This window comes from Aythya ferina (genome assembly GCF_964211825.1).
Source record: "Aythya ferina genome assembly, chromosome: 2".
NCBI classification, from domain to species: domain Eukaryota; kingdom Metazoa; phylum Chordata; class Aves; order Anseriformes; family Anatidae; genus Aythya; species Aythya ferina.
The window spans coordinates 67,009,264-67,030,955 of record NC_140297.1 but is presented as its reverse complement, the minus strand read 5'-3'; the positions used below and the strand labels follow the sequence as shown (position 1 = coordinate 67,030,955).

Below are 21,692 nucleotides of genomic sequence, written 5' to 3'. Positions count from 1 at the left end.
TTCAGCTGACATTAGGACACCAGATCTCTCTGAGGTAAACTTAGCAAGGGTCATGATTTTCAGAGCTGGACTCAAAGTTTCCAAGTGTGTAGATGTAATCTTGCACAAGCGGGCAGAATGTAAGAACCTCTGGATGGGGCCAGAGTGTTGAGGGAAAATAATCCAGCACATCAGGCTCTTGTAATTGGGAGCGTACACCAGGATCATCTTTTAGCAAACATCAACTAAATACTCTGATTATGGAAGGATAGAGGAGGTGAAAAGCAGTACTCCAGATGGAGAGCACCCACTCAGCAGAGGAAGAGCCCAGTCCTCATCTACCACAGTCACCACTCCAGGTAACCTCTGTAGTCGCCTTGTTAAAGACCACTGCTGTTCCTCCAAATGACAAGCTGCTGCCAACACACCTTCTGTCACGCTTCATGGCCTAGATCTGCTTCCTCTATTCCAGGAAGAAAATTGCTTGAATGCCAACACTGGGCACGGGCTGTCCGTCCAAATAAATCTTTGTTTTGCCATCTCCTGGTACAAGGACTACAAACAAAAAACTGAAGTGTGTCCCCAGAAGTGGCTCGGTCTGATGAGCTTCTAAGCCAGTATCACTTCTGTGCGTGTACCAGAATGAGCAGGCTAGATAAAATGCTGAGAAGGAATTGTCATAGCAACTGAGGTTGCAGCAGGACTGAGATCCATCAAATGAAACCCTGAAAATTTCCATACTTCTTACACAAAAGAATACTATAGCAAAATAAACGCAAGAACTGGAGTATGAAGAGGAGGCTCAGGGGTGACCTTATTGCTCTTTACAGATACCTTAAAGGAGGCTGTAGAGAGGTGGGGGTTGGCCTGTTCTCCCACGTGCCTGGTGACAGGACGAGGGGGAATGGGCTTAAGTTGAGCCAGGGGAGTTTTAGGTTAGATGTTAGGAAGAACTTCTTTACAGAAAGGGTTGTGAGGCATTGGAACAGGCTGCCCAGGGAAGTGGTGGAGTCACCATCCCTGGAAGTCTTCAAAAGACGCTTAGATGTACAGCTTAGGGATATGGTTTAGTGGAGGGCTGTTAGCGTTAGGTTGGAGGTTGGACTCGATGACCTTGAGGTCTCTTCCAACCTAGAAAATTCTGTGATTCTGTGATTCTGTCTCTGTGGGATATTGGTTGTTACTTAGTCTTGTCCACTCTGTTACTCAGTATGCTCTGCAGCAAAGACACAACATTACTAAGTTTCATAAGAGAGATTCAACAGTTCCATATACAATGTTTGTCCAGGAATGTCTTTAAAATCTCTCTTTTTCTTTCAATTTATACACAACAGCCAGATCGCTCCTTCAGGATCTCATTATTCTGTTACCACATCTGTTGCCAAATTTTACAGTAAAGCTCCCTTCAGCTTGCTTTCCTTCTTGGAAGATTATAGTGGGGTTTTTGATTGTGTTTGCCATAATGTAAATATATTTAATCAATGTAAGCTTTATTTTTCTGCTTCCTTTGGCCAACATAATAAAAAGCAAGGCTTTGTAGATAATAATACTCTTTGACATATAATTGTTCTATACAACCTTGGGACCAATTCTTGTCTCAGAGCAGACACACAGCTCCCATTTGTTCTGATGAAAGTGATTGCATAAATAAAGTATATGAAATGCAGGGGTCTGTAGCCTTCCTATGAGGCAATAAAATATTTTTTATTCCTTTCATCCACATCAAGTTTTATTCATCCTACCAGTTCACAGGAAATGCATTAGCTGCTAACTACTCTTTACTTCCTCAGATGCCAAACCTACATAAGACTACATAAACTGAGCTTTGTGTAGCCTCAAGAGCTTGTTTTTTCTGTGTATGTATGCATAACTCCCACTAACTTTTGAAGGTGTTAGACCATATATGTATGTGTACAGTATGGCGAATAAACTTCAAAGCTTTGACTTCAGTAGTGTGTCCCTTAAATTAGTGGCAGATGTTTTTCAGCATACCTGGTTAAGAAGTGGTTAGACATCAGATAATTTTTAAAATCCTGATCCAAAATAACTTTAACAGAACGTGGATATTTATCACATAATGTTCATCTCATTATGAAGTAAATGACAGTCAACACAAACAGGTCATATTACTACATAAGCATGTATTTACCCATGCCTGGATCAGAAGTGTGTAGGTGATGGGAACTCTGGAACTCAGGCAAGATATCTATACAGGCTATCTATGGGACTGGAAGGGCTTGATCCCTAGTAAGCCTCAACTTTTGCAGAAATTAGATGGAAAAAATACTCTTTTCCATCAAAACTATTGCCCATTCAAAACCCTGGATATGAAATGGTGTCTATGGAAATGTTGTTCTTGTGTAGATGTTGTCCTAAAAGCAAGCTTGAGCAAAGTAGCAGGGGTGCTCTCTGGAAATGTTTATACTTTTTAGGAGCATAGTTTAAGACTCCTATGGACTTGGAGGTCATTTTTTCAACTTCCAAAAAAAAAAAAAAAAAAAAAAAAAAGCTTTTCAATGAACATAACCTTTCCTTAGCCACCTAAGTCATTAGATTTTTGTATGCAGACAAACTATTTCAACAGGAGAGATTGATACTTGAACACAGATCTGACTCTGAGTTTCCCATATCCTGGACTCCTGAGCTGCTATCTATTAGCCTTTTTATTTTCAGTCTGCATCAGGACAAAGCATGTTTTGAATCTTCAGTTATTTTGGCAAGTGGAATACTTGTTTTTTCTTCTACAGTCAATAAGTGTTCTAGAACCATTGGGGGAAAAATATATATTTGAAAAAGAATATAGAAGAGTTTATTTTTACTAACACTGCACACTTCATTGGGTTTCTTGGTAAGACCATGTTCTTGTACTGTGGAATTGTTGGTGGCAGTTTTTTTTTGTTTGGTTGGTTGGTTGTTTTCTTGTAACCAAGAGGTTCTACTATAAAAAGGATGGTGACAAATACTGAGAACAAGGTGTCATGTCAAACCACTCTTCAGGGAAGACCTCTGAGAGAAGAGAAGCTGCAGTGCCGGTCAGTTCTCTAGAAGACCTCAACTCACATTGTTGACAATAGCCAAGACTGTTCAAACCTGAAACTGAAAGTTAAAACTTCAGTTTACACTAGTATTGACAGAGGTCTGATGGTTCTTATCTGTGTTTCTGTGATGCAGAACAAAAAAATGAAAATCCGTTTTGATACTGCTTATTGTAATTTTTACTTCCTGGATCTCTATGCTGTTAGCAGAAATATTATCAAACAACATATTTTCAGATTTCTTATGATAAATTTAGCTCACAGAGAGCAAAGCTGTGTTACCCTTGGATTCTGTTAAGTTGAAGAGCACAAGTAACCATTTATTAACCATTTATTTTATGTTAGCTATCTCTTATGAGGGATAAAGTAAAATTTTGATTTTGAGGAAGACTAGAAGCTGTGTCCATCTCAGCATTTCCTTTCTGTGAACATGGACTGGGTCATTTCTCCATCTAGTAGTTACTAAAGCACCAGTCTTGAACAATTACACAACCTTTTCTGCTGTTAAGAAAAAAAAAAAAGTGTCCAAGTTTTTCTTTCCAGTCCCAGCCTACCCAAGCCTTTATTAACCTCTGTGGAAACAGACAGAGAAGACAGCTATAGCCTGACTTGTTCTGACTGATGGGAAACTAAGCCCCACTAGATGTGTTAGTGTTGCACATCAGTAACTTTATGCACCAGTAATATCACAGCTATCACATCACGATCATAGCCCAATATATACCTTCCCAATTACAACTGAAAATAGTTATGAAGGAGCATAAGAGTGTGAATCAGTTAAGAGGTATTTGTTTCTGTAGGTTTGTCCTCGGGGTTATTTTAGCCCTTCTGTTAGCACTGTATTTAAAGACCATTGAGAGGTCTCTAAAATCTGGCTTCTTTTATCCTTTCAGACAAGCCATGCGGGGACCCGCCATCCTTCCCTCACACCATCCTGCACGGCCATACTGGCTTTGAAATGGGGGATGAGCTGCTGTATGTTTGTGCTCAGGGGTACGTCATGGGCAACAAGGAGGCGGCATTCACGCTGCTCTGCGACACTTGCGGGGAGTGGTACGGGCAGGTTCAGGCCTGTGTCAAAGGTAAGCCTGGCACGTGGAGCACCCCTCCGGATGGTCATGGCCTCCTATCAGCCCAGCCAAGGTGGTTTCAGGCTACATGGGATGTCTCCTGGGTCTACCGTCCCAGTGAAGGTCTTGCTGAACAAGTCTTGCTGGCCCAGTGGGTCTTTCAGAATGCTGTTCAAAGACATCATGGTAAACCATAGCAGATGACAACTTACTCATACTTGGATGTGCAGAAAGTTCCTATTTGGATAGCAGGAGCTATTTAAAATAAAACAAAAAGGAATGTTTTCTTCTATGTTTATCTTTGCCGTATCTGCTGAACCCATTTCAGGGATTCACTGCAAGTTTTTTTCCTAAGGTTATCATTCAGCACTTACCTTCTACACCACCATCTTCCTTATCTTTCCCACAATACACCTTTTCTTTAGTACTGAACATTATTTTCAGTTAGTGGAAATAATGCTATGGGAAGATCCTTCATTCGGGGATTTAATAGCAAAATCAGCCCTTTCCTGCAAATCATTTTTTTCTGATCTTCAAAGAGTTCATTCGGATCCTGAAGGAGCTTTGTAACTTTTCCATGTACTTGCTTTGTTTACTCAAGAAAAGGGATTGCTACTGATGTTACAACAAATATTAAAGGTATTTCTTTCAGAGTAGTTTAAAAGTCATGCCCAGGCAGTGTCAGTGAGCCAAAGACATTGTTTACCAGATAGTGTACAATGTAGCTGTTGTCCTCTGCTCTGTTTATTTTCACATGAAGCCACAAAGTTGCTGCAGACCAGGCTATTGAAATGAAAACTCAGTGTTTATTCTTGCCCTTGGAAACCTAAAGTATAGAGAAAAGCCAGTATCTTTTTGTAGGAAGACGCTAAGTATGGCCTACACAAAACAGCATCTTTCCTTACAGTAGTCATGCTGATGCTGTCTGTGGCTTCATCACTTGGTCACCAGCCTTATATTTTCACATGCTGCTGCATGCTGCTGTCCCCTATGGAAAAGAGAAAACACCCCACAGAGACAGGGGCCAATACCTTTCAAGGGCACAGCAGATCCATATGCAAAATCCCCCTGCTTCTTTGTATTTGCAGCTCATGACATGAGGTGGCTAGAAGAATCCAAGCCTCCAGTGCAGGCTGTTTGGGCTTCTGGACCAAGGAGAGGGTGGCTGGGTGCCTACAGCTCCAGCTGCAGTGGGACACGCTTACAGGAAAACTTGGTCTGTGAAAAGCACATCTGCTAGCATATTCAGAACTGCTGCTAGTACAGCCCTCATATTGTGTTTTTTGAAGTTTCACTTTTGTGCCATTTCATCACTAGGTTGAATTGGGATGACTGTCCTTCAGGTGTTCTTGAATTTTTATTTGGGATGCAAATGGGTAATACAATGGTTATCCATCTTTTAAATCCCACGCTTTGTCCACTGGCTTGTGAGGAGCCAGTGTGGCTGAACTTAGGTTTAACTAGCCCTTTCCGGCTGCATGCTACAGCACTCCTGAGCTTCTAGCCTTATATGTATGATAAATGCCACTTCATTTTACTAGGTTAGGGAAATTAAAAAAATATTAATAGAGCTGACTGTACCACAGAAGAAGGCTATTGGAGAGTGATAGTAACCTACAGACATACAACTTGGGTTACATTTAGGCAGTGAGGTGGAAAAGTTAAATATATATATATATATATTTTAACTTGCCTTAATAAAATGCATAGAATTTTTAAGATGTACCACACTTTCAGGATTTTCTTTGGCAAGCACAACAGTAGCCACTCAGATATTTACCCCTTCAAGATGAATGAAAGTGGATTTTCTTACCAAATAGCTTGACTCAAGGAATGGGACTATTATAAAAAAAAAAAAAAAAAAAAAAAAAAAAAAAAAAGCTCTGGGAAATTATAAAAATAGAATTTCTTTAACTTAAACATAAAAAAAAAAAAGAGATCTACCTTATATGTGTTAGGTTCTACAACAAATTTTGAAGTTTCCCCTTGTTTAGAGATAAACTAAATAGTACTATGAATTCAAATTTGGATGCCGTCAGGATTCTGCCTACTCATTCTGTTTCTCACATTACTCCTCTCTGTGCATAAAGTTCAGAATTTCTCCAATATTTAAGAATAGTAGTCAGATAGTCTTACAGACTGTTTTTCAGAGAGAGCATCACATCTTTCAGGTGATATTTGTGGTCAGACAGATCCATCTTAAACAAAGGAATGGGCAGTTGTTGAACAACTAAGCAAGCAGAAAGAACATGCTCCTTGGAAACTGGATTGGAGTGAAGCAATCTAAACGGGCTAGAGTCAGCACATCCATTTTAGCACCTATACATTTCTTAATGCCCACGGTCTTGTAAGGAGTTATTTTTACTCATGAATATATACCACCAGGTGGTGGATAATCAGGAGGAAAGGTAGCTCATAGTAGCAATGAGTCACGTCTGTGCACCAGAGAACCAGATATTCAAAACCAACCAATTGGTGTAGAGATACCAAAACCATTTCTGATGTCTTCCTGAATGATTTCAGCTTCCAGAACAGTTATTGCAAACAGCAATTCAGATGATTAAGTGAAATACTGGATAGGGTGTTGGGGGAATATAGAGGAAAAGAAGGGATAAAGAAAATCTACATCTGATAACCCAGTGGGACTGAATCTCCCACAGTGTGCACCAAGCTGACACTTCTTTTTCCTTCACCGTGAAAATGCCAATTTCATCACATGTAGAAATAAAACTGCATTACACCAGAGTAAAAACAGGAAAGAGTCAAGCCATTTAAGTTGTGTGTGTTTCACTGTTTTCCCTGGATAAATAGTCTATTTCCTCTGCTTTGCCTCAGCCTTTCACATAGCCGCAGGGGAGAGAAAAATATTTTTAAAAGAAATAGGAAAATGTGGCTGTAAAATCACAAACATCAACACTGGAACTTGGGAGCAGATGTAACATTGTGGATTATGATTTTAAAAATTATTTATATGTAGATATCATGCTGAGGAGCTGCCTTTGATTAACGCTTTTAAAACACTTCAAGGACCTGGGGTAGAAAACACTATACATGTTCTGTGAATCATTAATTATTTATTCAACCCTCCTGATCACAATTCTTTAAGAAAGGAAGCTTTACAAGAAGACTGAAATGTGTTTTATTGATGATATGGTTCATTATTAAAAATAAATAAATAAATAAAAGAATTTATTGAAGAAGAAAAAAAATAGATTTTAATTAAAAGAAGCCTGATTTACAGTTGACAGATATTTGGGAGCTATAGCAGAGAACAGAATAATTATTAGCTAAGTGCTCCAGGAGACGACATACACAACCATTTTTAAGTGCTTGAAGGCAAAAGAATAACTTCCCCGGCGTGAAGGCTAGTAATGGGACTTAACCCACAATTTATGTCCCTGTTAGCAGAGGAGACCATTTCTGTTCTCACCGGCTGACAACAGAGGAAAGATGATTGTAAAGCCACTACAACAAACATCTAAGAGTTATGTTTAGAGGCCAGTAAGATGATATAGTTCCCTGGTGCCAAATCTGCTTTGGGTGAGCAGCTGGAAATGGGAGGTCATCCTGATGCTTTTACACAAATGCAACAGTATCACAGGGAGAAAACACCCATCAGAGCATTAAAAGAAATCAGGCCTGCTCCTAAAGCTTGTGTGATGATCCTGAGACCATGGGCAAGTCACTATGATATTCTCTGTTACCTTATCCAGCTTATCTGTGAAACACTGATAGTAATTATCCAGCTTCATAAAACTCCTTGAGATGCGCACGTGTTTCAGCTATGTGTTACTGTCCTAGCCAGTAACTGCCACATCATGCTGCCCAGCTTTCCAAGCAGAATATCTGACTAAGCATCAGTAATTGGGTTTTCCTTGTGCTTGTCTAAGAGAATTTGGTCTGCTCTGCATTCATAGTTGCACACTCAGAGTAGATTCAGAGTTGAGGACCTATCACCTTACCAGCAGCTAAATATAGCACATGGGTGCTTATTGAAGTAGCTTTACGATCATCTTTCCTCTCTGTTTTCATCCAGTCAGAATAGAAATGGTCCGTTCTGGCACACAGGATGTAAATGTACAACTGTGCAGTTAGAAAATCCATCAATTAAATACAAATATATATATATATATATATTATGCATCAATACTTGTAGTTTACAAACCTGACTGATCTTAGGCAAATCCATGTAAAAGCTCTTTTCCTTCCCACCCTTAAAGACAGATGCCAAATTTATAATGTATGCTGTAGCTACTCTGAGATTCCTAGAATAAAGATGTTTTTATACAGTAAAAATGTTTATGGTGATGGTCTACATAGAAACAAGTTTCAATTTCCTGTACTCCAAAAATACTTCCATGAAACATGCAGTGCACTTCATGGTTGTCCAAAATAACAACACTCAAAATAGAGCTAGGATGCCAATATGCTATCTAGAAGAAAAAATAAACTAATCCTAGAGTGTGGAAAACTTTGATTTTGCTTGTCTCTATGTTTGGTCACTGTTTTCACATTAAGATGTGAAAGATGAATAAGGATCGAAAGATGAAGGAGATGAAAACTCTTTGAAACTGGATGCTTCCCAAAAAGGACAAAGCTAAATTAAAAGGATTTTAATTTAATTTTAATTTATAATTAATATATAATTTATATATGTATATATGATTTATATATAATTTAATTATAATTAATAAATAATTTAATTAATTTTAATTTAACCTTTTAATTGAGCTTCACATCTTTGACAGCATGCCATTTCAGCATCTGTTGCTGGAAAATGTTCATTTCAGCCTCTGTAATCCCTCAGACAGTGAATCAAAACTCACTGATCCTTCAGTCTGCCAGAGGACAGGAGGGGTAAGATATAACAATGACCAAATATAGAAAGATTTCAGTCTCCAACTAATTAATGTCAGTGTTGGCTCTTCTTAAAACCAGACTTGCCTGGCTGGGAAGGAAGATGTGAACGTTTTTGTAAATCAGTTGCTAGCTGTTTTTAAAATGCATGCAAATTAAGGTTACAACTACTTGGATAAGAGGTTGAGCTGAATCTACTATGGTCACTGCTCTTCAGTTCTGAGGCTGAAATTCGTAGAGCTGGAAAGCTCTAAAAAGCACTGATGAGGCGAGCAAAGAAAAGTGTAAATGTTGTGCAATCTGTTCCTGGAAAATCACACTCACAGCTGATTTAAAAGACTGTCATGGTAAAACAAACTCAGTAAATACTAAGTCTAAGCCCCAGCTGAAGGTCTCAGGTCCAGAAGAAAGAATAGACTATTATTATTACTGTGTAAATCGATTCAGGATCATATAAATCAAAGCTTCAGAGTAAGGGGTCTGTAATTTCTTTTGATGGTTAGAGAGCTCAATAGTTGCTTTCATTCTGGCATCCCATAAGCTAACATTAGTTATGTTGATAGTCTTTGCTATAAACTATACAAATAGAGGAGATTGCATACGAAAATACATTATAGCAGCTTTACAACTTGGACCACAATCTGATTGTCAAAAGGAACAAGACTCCCTTATGCAGTGAGAAGCAGTACATAATGAACTTCAATCTCAGGCTCTCTTTAGACTATAATGGGCTTTTTCTTTCCTCAGCTGAGCATTAAGAAAGCACCAATTCATTTCTATACATACAGGATCAGCCCAAAAGACAGCAGGTTTGATGGCTCAGATTGATGAATCAGCAGACTGATGGCTCAACAAACCCGTAATATGTTCTGATAGATGGAGGACTTGTTTTCCCCTAGGCACACACGCTCTTTCCTGATGTGTCTCCACAGGACTTTCTTCTATAGGACTGAAAGTACACTGAAGGAAAGGCACTAAAGGGACAGAGCTTCAAATATATAAAAAGTGTATTATTGCAGTCATTAATCGTTGACCAATGGTCCACACCAGTCAATCAGATGAATGCTAGCTGCCTATTCATTTTGATAGCCAGATAATAGTTCCAGAGGAAACAACACAAGCACATGAATATAACCCTTGTTCATGGATGTACGTGCGTGCACTAGAACACAATAACAAAAATCCATGTTTCCTCCTCAGCTGAATTACTTTAGTCTGAAAAATAAATGAGTGGCAAAAGTGATTAGAAGTATAGAAAACATAAAGGTTAAGACAGACTGGTGTGATTTATCTCAAAAATGAAACCAATGAACATCACACTTGGTAAGTGGTGAGTTCTCACATTAAGATGTTGCTGTTCAGGTATATCCAGTAGACAGCTATAAGATGTCTTGAATTTTAGTAAAACAGGCATGGCAGATACCAACTTCTAAAAGGGATCTGGATGCTAAGAGGATAAAGTGGCCTGAGACAAAGTTTCTGTGTAAAGACAGCACCAGATAGAAAAATTCCTTGAGAGCAAGACAAGGGAACAAGGTGAGACTAGCATTTGATGGCTATTATAAATGTTACATAGCAATGGCCCACACAGAGTTTCATACATATGTTGTTAAAATGCTTTGGTATTCAGAGGTAGTCATTAGCTAAAGTCTGAAATGTTGTTGGAAAAGGATTTTGAGGTAAATTAGAAAAGTGATAAAGGACACTTTCTGCATTGATAGCAGGATTCCCAGTCTGTTAAATTGTCTTTGAACCATGTGGGATTTTTTTTTCCTACTTTGGAGAGGACAAAGAGGATCTAGAGGATTATTCAAGCAGATGAGGAGACCAGGACCAGGAGGGAGAGAGACCCATTGCTGGCCCTGCTGCATCCTGTGCAGACTTCACCATGTGTCCTTGATGCGAGATGAGGGGACCTCCTGAGCACATCCAGTTCTCCAGCACAGTAACTTTCACATAGGTATTAACCCTCTCCAGGCTATGTCATACCTCTCAGTTTCCTCAGCATAACTATTTCACTTTATGACAGTCCCAGATGCTATTCCAAGAAAAATACCTTTTGCTAATACTCATTCTGTTCCGGCACCTGGCTTAAGCTGTTCTGGCAAAAAGTAAGCTAGTGTGAGCTGTATCACCACTAAGTGGTTTTTGGTCAGACTGGTTTGACAATATTTCTAATCTTTCTTAAGAGTAGACCAAATATGGCTCTGCCAGAAGTCTGGAAAGGAGTCTCCAAGGAAAATGTGACTCATTCAGAAATTGAGGTGGGCCCCAGATGAAAATGTGATTCAAAATCGGTTGAGTGTAAGAAGACGAAAAAAGATAAGGCTTTATGACTGCATTGTTTTGTATTGCAGCTTCTATTAATTTCTTGTTTCCCATGTCATTCCCAGTTTATTGCTTCGCTGACTTCATAAAAGACTAAAAACTCTCTGAAAAAGAAAAATTATCACCATTAATCAGTTTGCTTTATTTTCCATATCCCAAGGCACTATTTTCTAGGACTTTTAATGCCAGCATAAATCTCAGCAATTATATCAACTTTCTATGGAGTAAAACTGGTGTGAGCTGAAAATCAACCACGTAGTCTAGCTTGGAAAAGTTTTCATTTGGGCTAAGGTTTAGAAGAGTGGAAGAAATATAAGTTACAATGCATTATTTCATTCAAATTCAAACACTTAGTTTCATGCTTTGATTGAAGGCTATTTTACTAAGAGTGGTAGGTCTGGCAAGGCATGGGGAATATTTCTAAATCAAACTCAAACTTTGTGATGAATCCAACTCTCTGTTGCACTCTGTGTTATGGTTTGTTTTGTTTTTTCCTTTTTTATTCTTTCTGTCTCTCTCTCTCTTTTGGTAACATTCAGCTTCTTAAAATAAGAAGCCCAAGAGAAACAGGCAGTATTATCTTGATATCTAGGTGTTAGAGCCAGAGTTCTCTACCCTTGCAGTTGGGGGTTCAAGCTTTCTTTCTTTCTCCAGATGAAGAAAAGCAGAAAGCATTATCAGTTTTGGTGACAGAGGTCTTCCTTGGACAGTTCTGAAAAGCTCTTATGGAATGAGAAATACTACTCTGCTTACTTGGCCCCAAGTGTCCTATCCCTGCAACTCCAAGGTCATTTCAGGAAAATACTGTAATGATGAAAAAGTGAACACTGAGTACTAAGCACAATCCTTCTGTCTGAAAACAGATGAAGTTGCTGTAAAACTTAAAAGGTTTTATCTTTAAAAAAAAGTTCGGTTATTAATTGAATACATTCAAGTATGCATTCCTCTCCACACCTATTTATTGCTTGAAAATAATGAAAATTTGTCCTCAAGTCTGGAAAAGAGTCATGTTAGGGAGAGTAAATGTTTGAGAAAACAATGAGCAACTGAAAGAAACCTCTAAGTAAATCCTCTAACTAAGTTATTTATGTACATTTTAAAATCTGGAAACACAAGTTGTTAGCAGTTAGCATTGACACCTATCATAATTTTTTTTAAAGTTCATATTGACTATCAGGCTTATGGAGGAGAATCCCCCTTTCAAATAAACAATAACACTGAATGAAAAATCCTGTCTAAAAATCAGACCTCGTTGCATCTTTCTTTACAGCTGTTTTAACAAATGATTCCATCACTTTTCTGAAGAAATTAAATGTTGGGTTTTATTTTATTTTTTAACTTTTCTAGATGAAACGGAGGCACACATTGACTATGAAGATAATTTTCCTGATGACAGATCAATACCAGTTGTTGAGAATGAACATGCCAATGGCAAAGAGGAAATTGAGCAGGAACAAGAACAGCCTTCCTTCAGTAAGAATTCAGAGGAAAGAAGAACTGTAAGTACCAGAGGGGTTACTCAGGACACAGATACTTCTGAAAAAGGAAGCAGGGTACCAACTGAATCCCCTGTTTCACTCCTAAGCCAAAAAAATTTGTTTTGGTTTTCATCAGAGGCTTTCAGTGAGCCTGAATCAGAGAAAGAGATAGATGATTCTACTAAAGTACAGTTTTCTGAGGGTGATAACTATATTGGAGTGAAGACAGTCTATGATGAACCTGGTGCAAAAATGTTTTATGACAGTGAGGACTTCCCCATTGGACCCATTCTCACAAATGATACAAAGGCAGAGATAGACAGAGTTGCCATTACTGATGAGTCTTGGTTAGATGGCTATCCTGTAACACAAGTGGTAGAGGATGATGAAGAGGAGGGGGATAAAGTTGATGGATCGATGGGAACAGAAGAAGACATTGTCCTCACAACTGACCAACCAAATCATGTTGAAGTTAGAAAATTGGGCAATGGTAGCCCAGTTCCAGAGGAAGGTTTAACACAAATTGTGGCAACAACAACAAGGATAGATGATGAAGGGGCCAAAGAGACACCGGTACCACCTACATCAGTGAGTGGTCTGGAGGACTTCAGTGTGAGCAGAGGTTATGATGATGTTGCATGGGACCACCCAACTACATCTCTGGAAACTGTAACTCAGGAGCCTGGTACAACAATGCTGTTGGACATAAGCAGCCTAAAAACATCCACGTCAGAAACCTCTATGATGGTCAGCCCCTTTGATCATACTACCTATGAAGCAAAAGGAACAACAGCCTACCCAACGCAAGTAGCAACCACGGCACCAGGTCCAAATATCATTACTGACACATCACCCCAGGAATTAGCCGAGCAAGAAAATCTCACCCAGGGCCTTGGAGAAAACCCTGTCCCCACTTCTGAACCTTGTGAGGAAGAGGGTTGCCCCAAGTCAAGTAAAGGTGCTATCATAGCAGTAATTGTGATTCTTCTGTGCTTGTTACTGGTTGCAGCTGTACTGGCTGTGTGTTTTTTCAAAAAACGGCAGCAGAAAAATTCTATCTATAAACTAAATGGAAGGTGTCAACCCAGGCATCACTGCTACCACCACTACCACCACCAACACATTGAAATGCAGAAAGTCTAACCAGGGGTCTTTGGGGAGAGATGCTTGATATCAGAAGAAAAACATATTGATGCTAGAAGGATCACATGACTCTTGGATACTAAAATCCAGCAGTGCAGAAAGCAGAAAAAAACAAAATAAAACAAACAAAACAAAACAACAAAAACAAAACAAAAAAAAAAAAAAAAACAACAAACTAAAAGAACACAGAAGACAGAAAAGATTTCATCTGATTGAAATCACAGTTTAGCATATCTGACCTTTCAGAGCTAAATAATATAAATTATGTTTTTATCACAAGAGTCTTTGGGAGACATCAGTAGGGCATGGTTTGCTTGCTAGTGCACCTACAATTTGTTCCTCTTTTACATTTTGCTCCTATTAATTGATTAATTGATTAATTGATTAATTTTTGTGTTACCTGGTTATAATCTAATGGCAGGGCTGGTCAGGCCTCCTTGGACTATTCTCAGTGGAATGGGGAAAGAAGGAGGAATGGAGGGGAGAAGGATGTTTTTGGAGCAACCACACATTTGCTGTTCGTTCCTTTTTGAGAACCTGACCAAGTTTGTCAGGATAAACCACCATAACAAATTATTGCTTTACATGTCTTTAAAAGAAAACTATTTGCTACCATACTTTAATGGATAGTATTGCAATGATTACTAAGGTACTTTTCTTCAGTGTAATGAATTTAAAAAGCCAAAAGTGTTGGATCGCTATGATATTTTTATGGAAGGTGTTCTTTTAGCCTTAGTGAAGAAGTGCCATTCTTATACTAACCTTTTATAGAAATGATGATGCCTCCCTGGAATTCAGAGAATACTGCAAAGGCCATATTTCCTTTAATGTCAGCAGGAGAGGAGTCAGAGCACCATTGATTTCAGGTGTTATAATGTCATATTACAGAACAGACATTGATGAAGTACCTTACAGGGGAACCTAATCTGAAGCCAGTTGCTTTTCTGAGCATGATAGCTACTGACCAAGATTTTGAGTTGTAATTCACAGCCAGTAGTACGTCTGGCAACCGAAGCTACATGTAATATTTCTGCCATATGAGTTCTGTGAAATGACTGATTTTCACCATTCTGCTCTTTCGTCAGCTGAAGAGGTGTCTGGGATGGGCAACGATTGATGATGGGAAATGGGCAACTGTTTTGAATGCTGCTTTTTGTAGTCTTAAAGGTAAACTTCGGAAAGAGAGAAATTGCATCCACTTGACAAAATGCAAAAAGTTGACTTTTATACTGGGTGTTTGCATGAAAACATAGAGGCTTTTCCAACAGCATGTTCCATGTCAAACAGTTTTGAAAATAATTGTGCATATAGAGGAAGATGGAGGAAGATGTTTTCTAGAATCCCTTCAAACAGTTCTGGTGTGTTTAGTATGAAATATTCTTCCTTAACTTTCTGAATGAAAAGGAGAAAGACTGACAACTCTGAATAATCTGCAGGTCAGAAATGAATTCATCTGCCACTATGTTGTACAACCTTAGCCAAAATGCTCAAGCAGTTCAACACATCAAAATACTGGAATAATAAAAGGTGACTCGGTGGAGCCCACCCAATTTCATGATCTGCCTTGAGTCACAGTAGCAATCACCTCTAACTCCATGGAAGTTAGTTAACTTTATGAAATGGAGTGCAGAATTTGGCCCGTCAGGCATCAATGCATGCATCCATCAATCAATTCCAATGCTGGTAAGGAAAACAAAGATTTTTTAAACGACAGATACACAATATCTTGGAGAATTTGTCTTCAGCATGTTAAGAGTTAAACATAATTGCCTGGAAAAAGCCACAGTAATTAAAGAACAACAGAAAAACTGTACAGATTTGTAAATACTGTGTTCTCTGACATATGCATGACTATATGCTTTTAATGCATTCTAAAATATTAAATAACCTAGATTTTATGTTGTAAACAATTTTTTTTAATGCAGCAGTTTTTAAAAAACAATGGATTTAGCACTAAGGAACTTTATGGAGACTGTTAACTCAACTAAAATATACTGTGTTTAATCTTATGGAAATATGCTGAAAATGAACACAGGAACATCCATTAAAATATTGTTTAAATGAAAGGTACAAATGTGTGTTACAATTCTGTGAAGTATTATCCAGAATGACAAGTCTTTACTGTTTGTCTCAGGAACTGAACTGTAAAAATGAGGCTCAAAATATAATTCAAACACAAACTGTACAGGGATCTTATTTGAGATGTAGAAATACTTGTTATTCATGAACCAGAAAAAAATGTACATTAACACAATGCTTTGGAGCTATTTAAATAAAAATCAAGTTAAAGAAAAGCGAAAGAAGCAGCTCTGTGTGCTCTTGTGCAAATCATCCAGTTTACCTACGTATTTATGGAAAAAAAGACAAGTCTGTCACTTGGATAATTCTTGTAGAAGACACTTCGATATTAAAAAATTTGCTGAAAAGTGTTCAGCTTAGGTTGCTATCTCATTTCTGCTCAGAAGAGCATCCATCCCTATGCAGCAGCATCTGCATGTACTCACGGTTTTATTTTACCAGAATGATTCATGGAGTTCGGGGACAAAAAAAAAAAAAAATAAAAAAAAGATGGATAAACAGTCCATGAATGATACGTTAGACTTAGACCTCCTTTTGTGTGTGAAACTTGGCTGGTCAAAGACCGTAGGGATGGAGAACAACCAATACAGCACAGTAAATACAAAACCTGAAGATGATAACGCCAAAATACAGGGATGAATTGCTCAGTACAGGCAGTAAGAGCTAGAAGTGACAGATGTGGGTTGAAGTTAGGAAAGCAAAAAGTAAAGGTGGAAATATCAGGCATGATTTTATAATGATATCTATTCATTAAGAGATTGATGTGTTGCCCTGTGATGAAAATAATCTATTACACTCTTTTAGGAAAGCCACGTAGAGCAGGATGGCCAGAGTTAACTCACCAGCACCAAGACTATGATATTCTACCTCTCCTCTCTTTTCCTTTGTCCACAATTACCTATTAGTTGGGCCAGGAGATCAGCTCCTGCTGCATCTGGCACCATCCTGTATGAATTTGCTACCAGGCAGGATGAGAAGTGATGCTGTGAGGAATCATGTTAAAGCTACAGAGAGTCTTCACAGTAGCAAGCCTTTCTCCTGGTTTGGGGTTCCAGACCTTGGAAAAAAAAGGTGTTTGTTCCCCTTTATACAGAAACATTACGATCACAGATCTTATGTGTTTGTTAAGTTCTCAGCCTGAAATCCCCTTCTTTATTTCCATTGTTTTCCTTGTATTTCCTAGATAGGGGATAATATACAGTTTATTGCACTGTACTGGTTTATTGCATACTGTACCTCAAATTTTATTGTGTTGAGGATCTGTTGTTGCAAGCATTGGAATCAGCACAGATTGATTCTTTTTCTTCAGTGAAAATAATTATTTTTTAAATATATATAGTAATTTGTAATGCTAACATAATACTACCTGTGAAAAATCATAATACGTAGCCATGAATGACAATTTTAAAAATTAGCGATAGCAATAAATTATTCAATAGTTGTAAGATTGTTAAACTACAGGATTACCACCAGTTCAGGAAGATACATGAATGTATCAATTTAAGATAAGTTATAGTGAGAATGAGACAAAGGTAAAAAGCCTCAATTTTTCTTCTGTAAAGTTAGTCACATGAAGTTACAGCTCTGACCCCCATATTTCCATTTGAAAGTAAGAAATTTCAATGACTTTGCAAAAGAACTAATCAGTAAAAAGACATATTCATTACTTTTTGCTGCTTAAAAGGCCTGCCTAAAAGCTACATCAAAGGAAAAAAAAAAAGTTAAAAATACTCAAAGAAAACTTAGGAAGTTTCTTTGTACCAAAAAAAAGGGTCAGCATTTATAAACTTAACAAATTCAGAACTCTCTACAGAATTCAGTTTCCATACATCAGTACTCTAAGGAGAGAGAAGAGGGGAGGAAGAAGAGATGGGTGTCTAAACCACTGAATATTTCCTTGCCAAAAATAAATAAATAGGTATCTATTTATTTTAATATTTTTTCCTAGGCACTGAAGAGGACTTAAGATACAAAACGTTGGTTTGCTGGGGTGTGCAACCCAACTTACTTTGGCTATTTCTTACTTAACTTCTTTTTTGTATATAGCTTAAACTCTCCACACTAGGTCATTCAAGTCTTGAGTCACCAGAAAAAAGAAGTTGCTGTTTAAAGTATGGCAGACAACCAAAAGCTCAGACAGCTGCAATGAAAGATTAGTTGTGGGTTTTTCTTACTGCCTTGCTACAAACTGCATCACAGCTCTATGTTCAAACATTATTAAATGGGAATGTTTTCTCTGGCTCCAACTACTTCTCCCCACAGTTTAAGTATTGAATTTTTTTAACTGAAGTATCTTTGGTTTACAGCTCACATTAGAACTTAAAAACATATTTCCATAGTAGCTGGCATATGCAGGCAACTGTTTATTCTCAGTACCAGCCATAATAAACACTTGTACTTTTATAATCCAACAAATCTTTGTCTAAGCACAACTCCGTTTTCAGAGCTGTAAAATTCGCATGCTATTTAAACCATTTTTTCATGAAGACTCTTTAGAAAATGAAATATTTACAAAGTCTTCCTTCCATAAAGACCAGTAATTAACTGAAAAACATGGCAAAATAGGATGGGTATTAATTGCAACAATGTACTGAGAAAAAGCTTTGTAAAGCCAGACACGCTATATGATTTTCAGAGGAATAGATTGTCTTTTAGAAACAAGCTTTTAATTTGATCTAGAATTTATTCTGGCAAGTGTGAAAAAACAGCACATCCTTGGTCGGACGGGATGGGCTTTCCACGTGAATTGAGAACAGCATCTGAGTAACTTTTAAGTTTATATTTTAGCATTCCAAAGCAGTAAAGCTCTAGAATATGGACCAATTTGAATTCTCTTTTGGCTCATATATTGTCAACAGAATTAATGAAGTTCTGATTGCAGAATCATTACTGTGAATGAAAAAGCCCAGCACTATGTTTGAATTCCTGTTGAATTCGCCAAAATGATCATTCTAAAAGTATTTGTTATTTGAGGTTGACTGTATTGGATATGGGAGTCACCGAGACACATCAAGTATGGAGTCTGAGATACTGTTTTCTCAAAACTGAATCAAACCATACTTTGAGTAGAATTACTACTCCCTTCTTTCTTTTTAATGAATATTGATATTTATGAGGACAAATTATTAAGAACCCACTAACACATGAATAATTACTATCAGTAAAAGCAGGTATTAATGTGAACAAGATTACATACTAGCACAGTCTGTCAGATACATTGATTTCCAACCTGCAATTCTTTTCTCTTGCCCAGGCTTTGGTTCTTTTAAACAAAAATTGTCCTGACAGCCAGCAGTCTTGTCCTTCACATAAACAGATATCCATATACACTTGAGTGCACTATAGCATTTGTGACTCAGTTTAATCTTAAGTTTTCAAGAAAGACCCCATCACACAGGACCCCCACCCAGCAGAAGACCGAGTAAAGGATTGCATACAGGCCCTTGTGTTAGCCATCTGCCACAAGATGAACTTCACCCACCTTTAATCGAGAGCTGTTGACTGAATTACATGCTCAGTATATGGCAGGATTATTGTGGACTTGACTGTAGGCAGCAACGGAGCATCAGATGCCAACAGCAGCTACAGAAATAGCCAACTTTGTTATTAGAATTGTGAGCAATTATTAAAAAGAGTAATTGTTTGACTCCACAACAAGCAATACTACCAATGAGGTTGATACGAGTTTCATCTCCAGGGCCAGCAGACACGTGGTATCAATGTTGTGTCTAGTTACACAAACACAATGGCTTCAAAAGAATGATGCTTCCCTGAGCACCAGTGTTATGCCGTAGATCTTGTCAAAAAAATAAATGGAGCTAAAATGTAAATATCCTATCTAGATATGCAGAAGCTGCTAACATCTGAGGTAGGCAACTCATGATTGCAATAATTTGGGGTGCAGAATGGAAGCAAGAACCATGTTTCCACAGCCTCCCAAGAAGAGCTGACAGGATCAGAGAAGTGGAAGAAAAGACACTAATTTATTGCAGTCACATGTAAATGTTGGCACTTAACAATAGCAGCAGTGAAAGAAAAATCAGTTAAAAGAACCTGAGAATGCTGAAAAAAAGCCACAATAAATACTGAAGAACTGGAAGAGGAGCTATTTCTCATTAGAAAAGAAGAAGGGTTTGAGAACTACTTGTACTAATTAAGATTGAACTGGCTTGGGACCATATGGAGTGGAAATTAAGAAAGCCAGAAAAAATTCACAGACTCTTGAACAAAATGAAAAAGGGATCACAGTGACATGTTAGAAGGCCACAAGAATATCAGTTGCCTACTCAAGTTAAACGGAACGGTAAAGCACGTCAGACTTAATGTAGACTTACGAAAAATAAATAATGGACATCTTAGTAAATCATGAACTCCCCACCTGAGAATGCACAGTGGCAAGGGATTTCAGCTGCAAACTTGAAAGCTGTGGAAATGACTGAACATGAAAAGAGATCAGCTAAGGAATCCCTAAAGACAGAATAAGAAGCTCACAAGAAAATTGATAACACCTGAGGGACTTGCAATGGTTAAATGACTGTTTGATTTTAAAAAATTTAAAAAAAAAAAAAAAAAAGGAGGGTTCATAGGTGCATAGGTGCTAAATGTATCCCCAGTGTAACCCACTGAAGTCAAATGAATCTCTAGACAGGTTAACTTTAGTGCCCAGTGTTTTACTGGTAGAATGAAAGTATTACACTAATTTACCACATATGGTGATTAAAAACAAACAAACAAAAAACAAAAAGTGAAACCGTTACTCTCAGCATTGGAGAAGGGAATAGAGTTATTTAACTGGAAAGAAGTAATTTTGCATGGAAAAGCAAAGAGACTCTGAATACTGACTTTGTGTCGTTTCATACTTACTGTCATATATTCTAGTTGCTTCACAAACAGGCAAAATCTATTTAGAAACTTTCTGCATACATGCTACTTCCACACAAGGTGCATAGTTCTGGAAAACCTCAGTCCCAGGAACTTGAAGTACCTGTCCCAAAGGTCTTTATAGTACCCTGGTTTTGCACCGTAGTATCTACAGACAGCATGCAAGAGTTAGGGCACTGCAAAAACAGTCAGAAAACAGTCTGTGCTTGGCACAGCTCCTGAGTCAGTTTGGTAAATGATAAGAAAAAAGCTAACTAAAAATGTTATAAAACAAAGGCAATTTAGAAGGATACTTCTTTCCCTGACCAGCTCCAAGTCCTCTAATGTCAGGATTCCTGGATTCAAAAGCTAGGGTAGCAAAGATGTAGCTACATGGGTGTATAATTTTAACTTCAGTAGTACAATTCCTGAGAAGGAAATCTGGAGCTGGTCTACACAGATTGGAAAGAGAAACAAAAGAAGCCTCCAGAGCAGTTTTGAACACACATACACCTCAAACAAGAGAAAATGAGACAAATTGGAGAAACTACCCCAGCAGTATATTGTAATATATGTATTTCATGGTCAAGTGATTGTTTATAATTAACTGCTTGCAAGTTTTAAAAGCAAAGTTAAAATATTACATAAAATTATAATACATGGAGTCCTAATATTGTATGGAACAAGTGTAAGAAAATCAGGTACATCTGCTTTATACAGCAAGCCAAATTTTGGTCTTATTGCCACAATTGCAGCTGGATGTATTCCCTAAAGTTAAAAGGATCTTGATAGATTTTCACTTTGAGAAGAAAATGGTCTTGCCATTGATTTCATTACATTAGTTGTGATATATGTTGAAGAAG

The 21,692-nt window shown here is 37.8% G+C and overlaps 1 protein-coding gene across 2 annotated transcripts in view; it reads left to right on the top strand.

The window, feature by feature from the left end:
• Positions 1-15,117, top strand: part of SUSD5 (sushi domain containing 5) — a 61,092-nt gene extending 45,975 nt beyond the window's left edge. For both annotated transcript variants that reach the window (XM_084511572.1, XM_084511571.1), the window contains 2 exons: positions 3,908-4,096; positions 12,617-15,117. In XM_084511572.1, the coding sequence (XP_084367698.1) occupies positions 3,908-4,096; positions 12,617-13,890 (1,463 nt within the window). In that variant the 3' untranslated portion in view covers positions 13,891-15,117. The remainder of the gene's footprint in view (positions 1-3,907; positions 4,097-12,616) is intronic.
• The last annotated feature ends 6,575 nt before the right edge of the window (positions 15,118-21,692 follow it).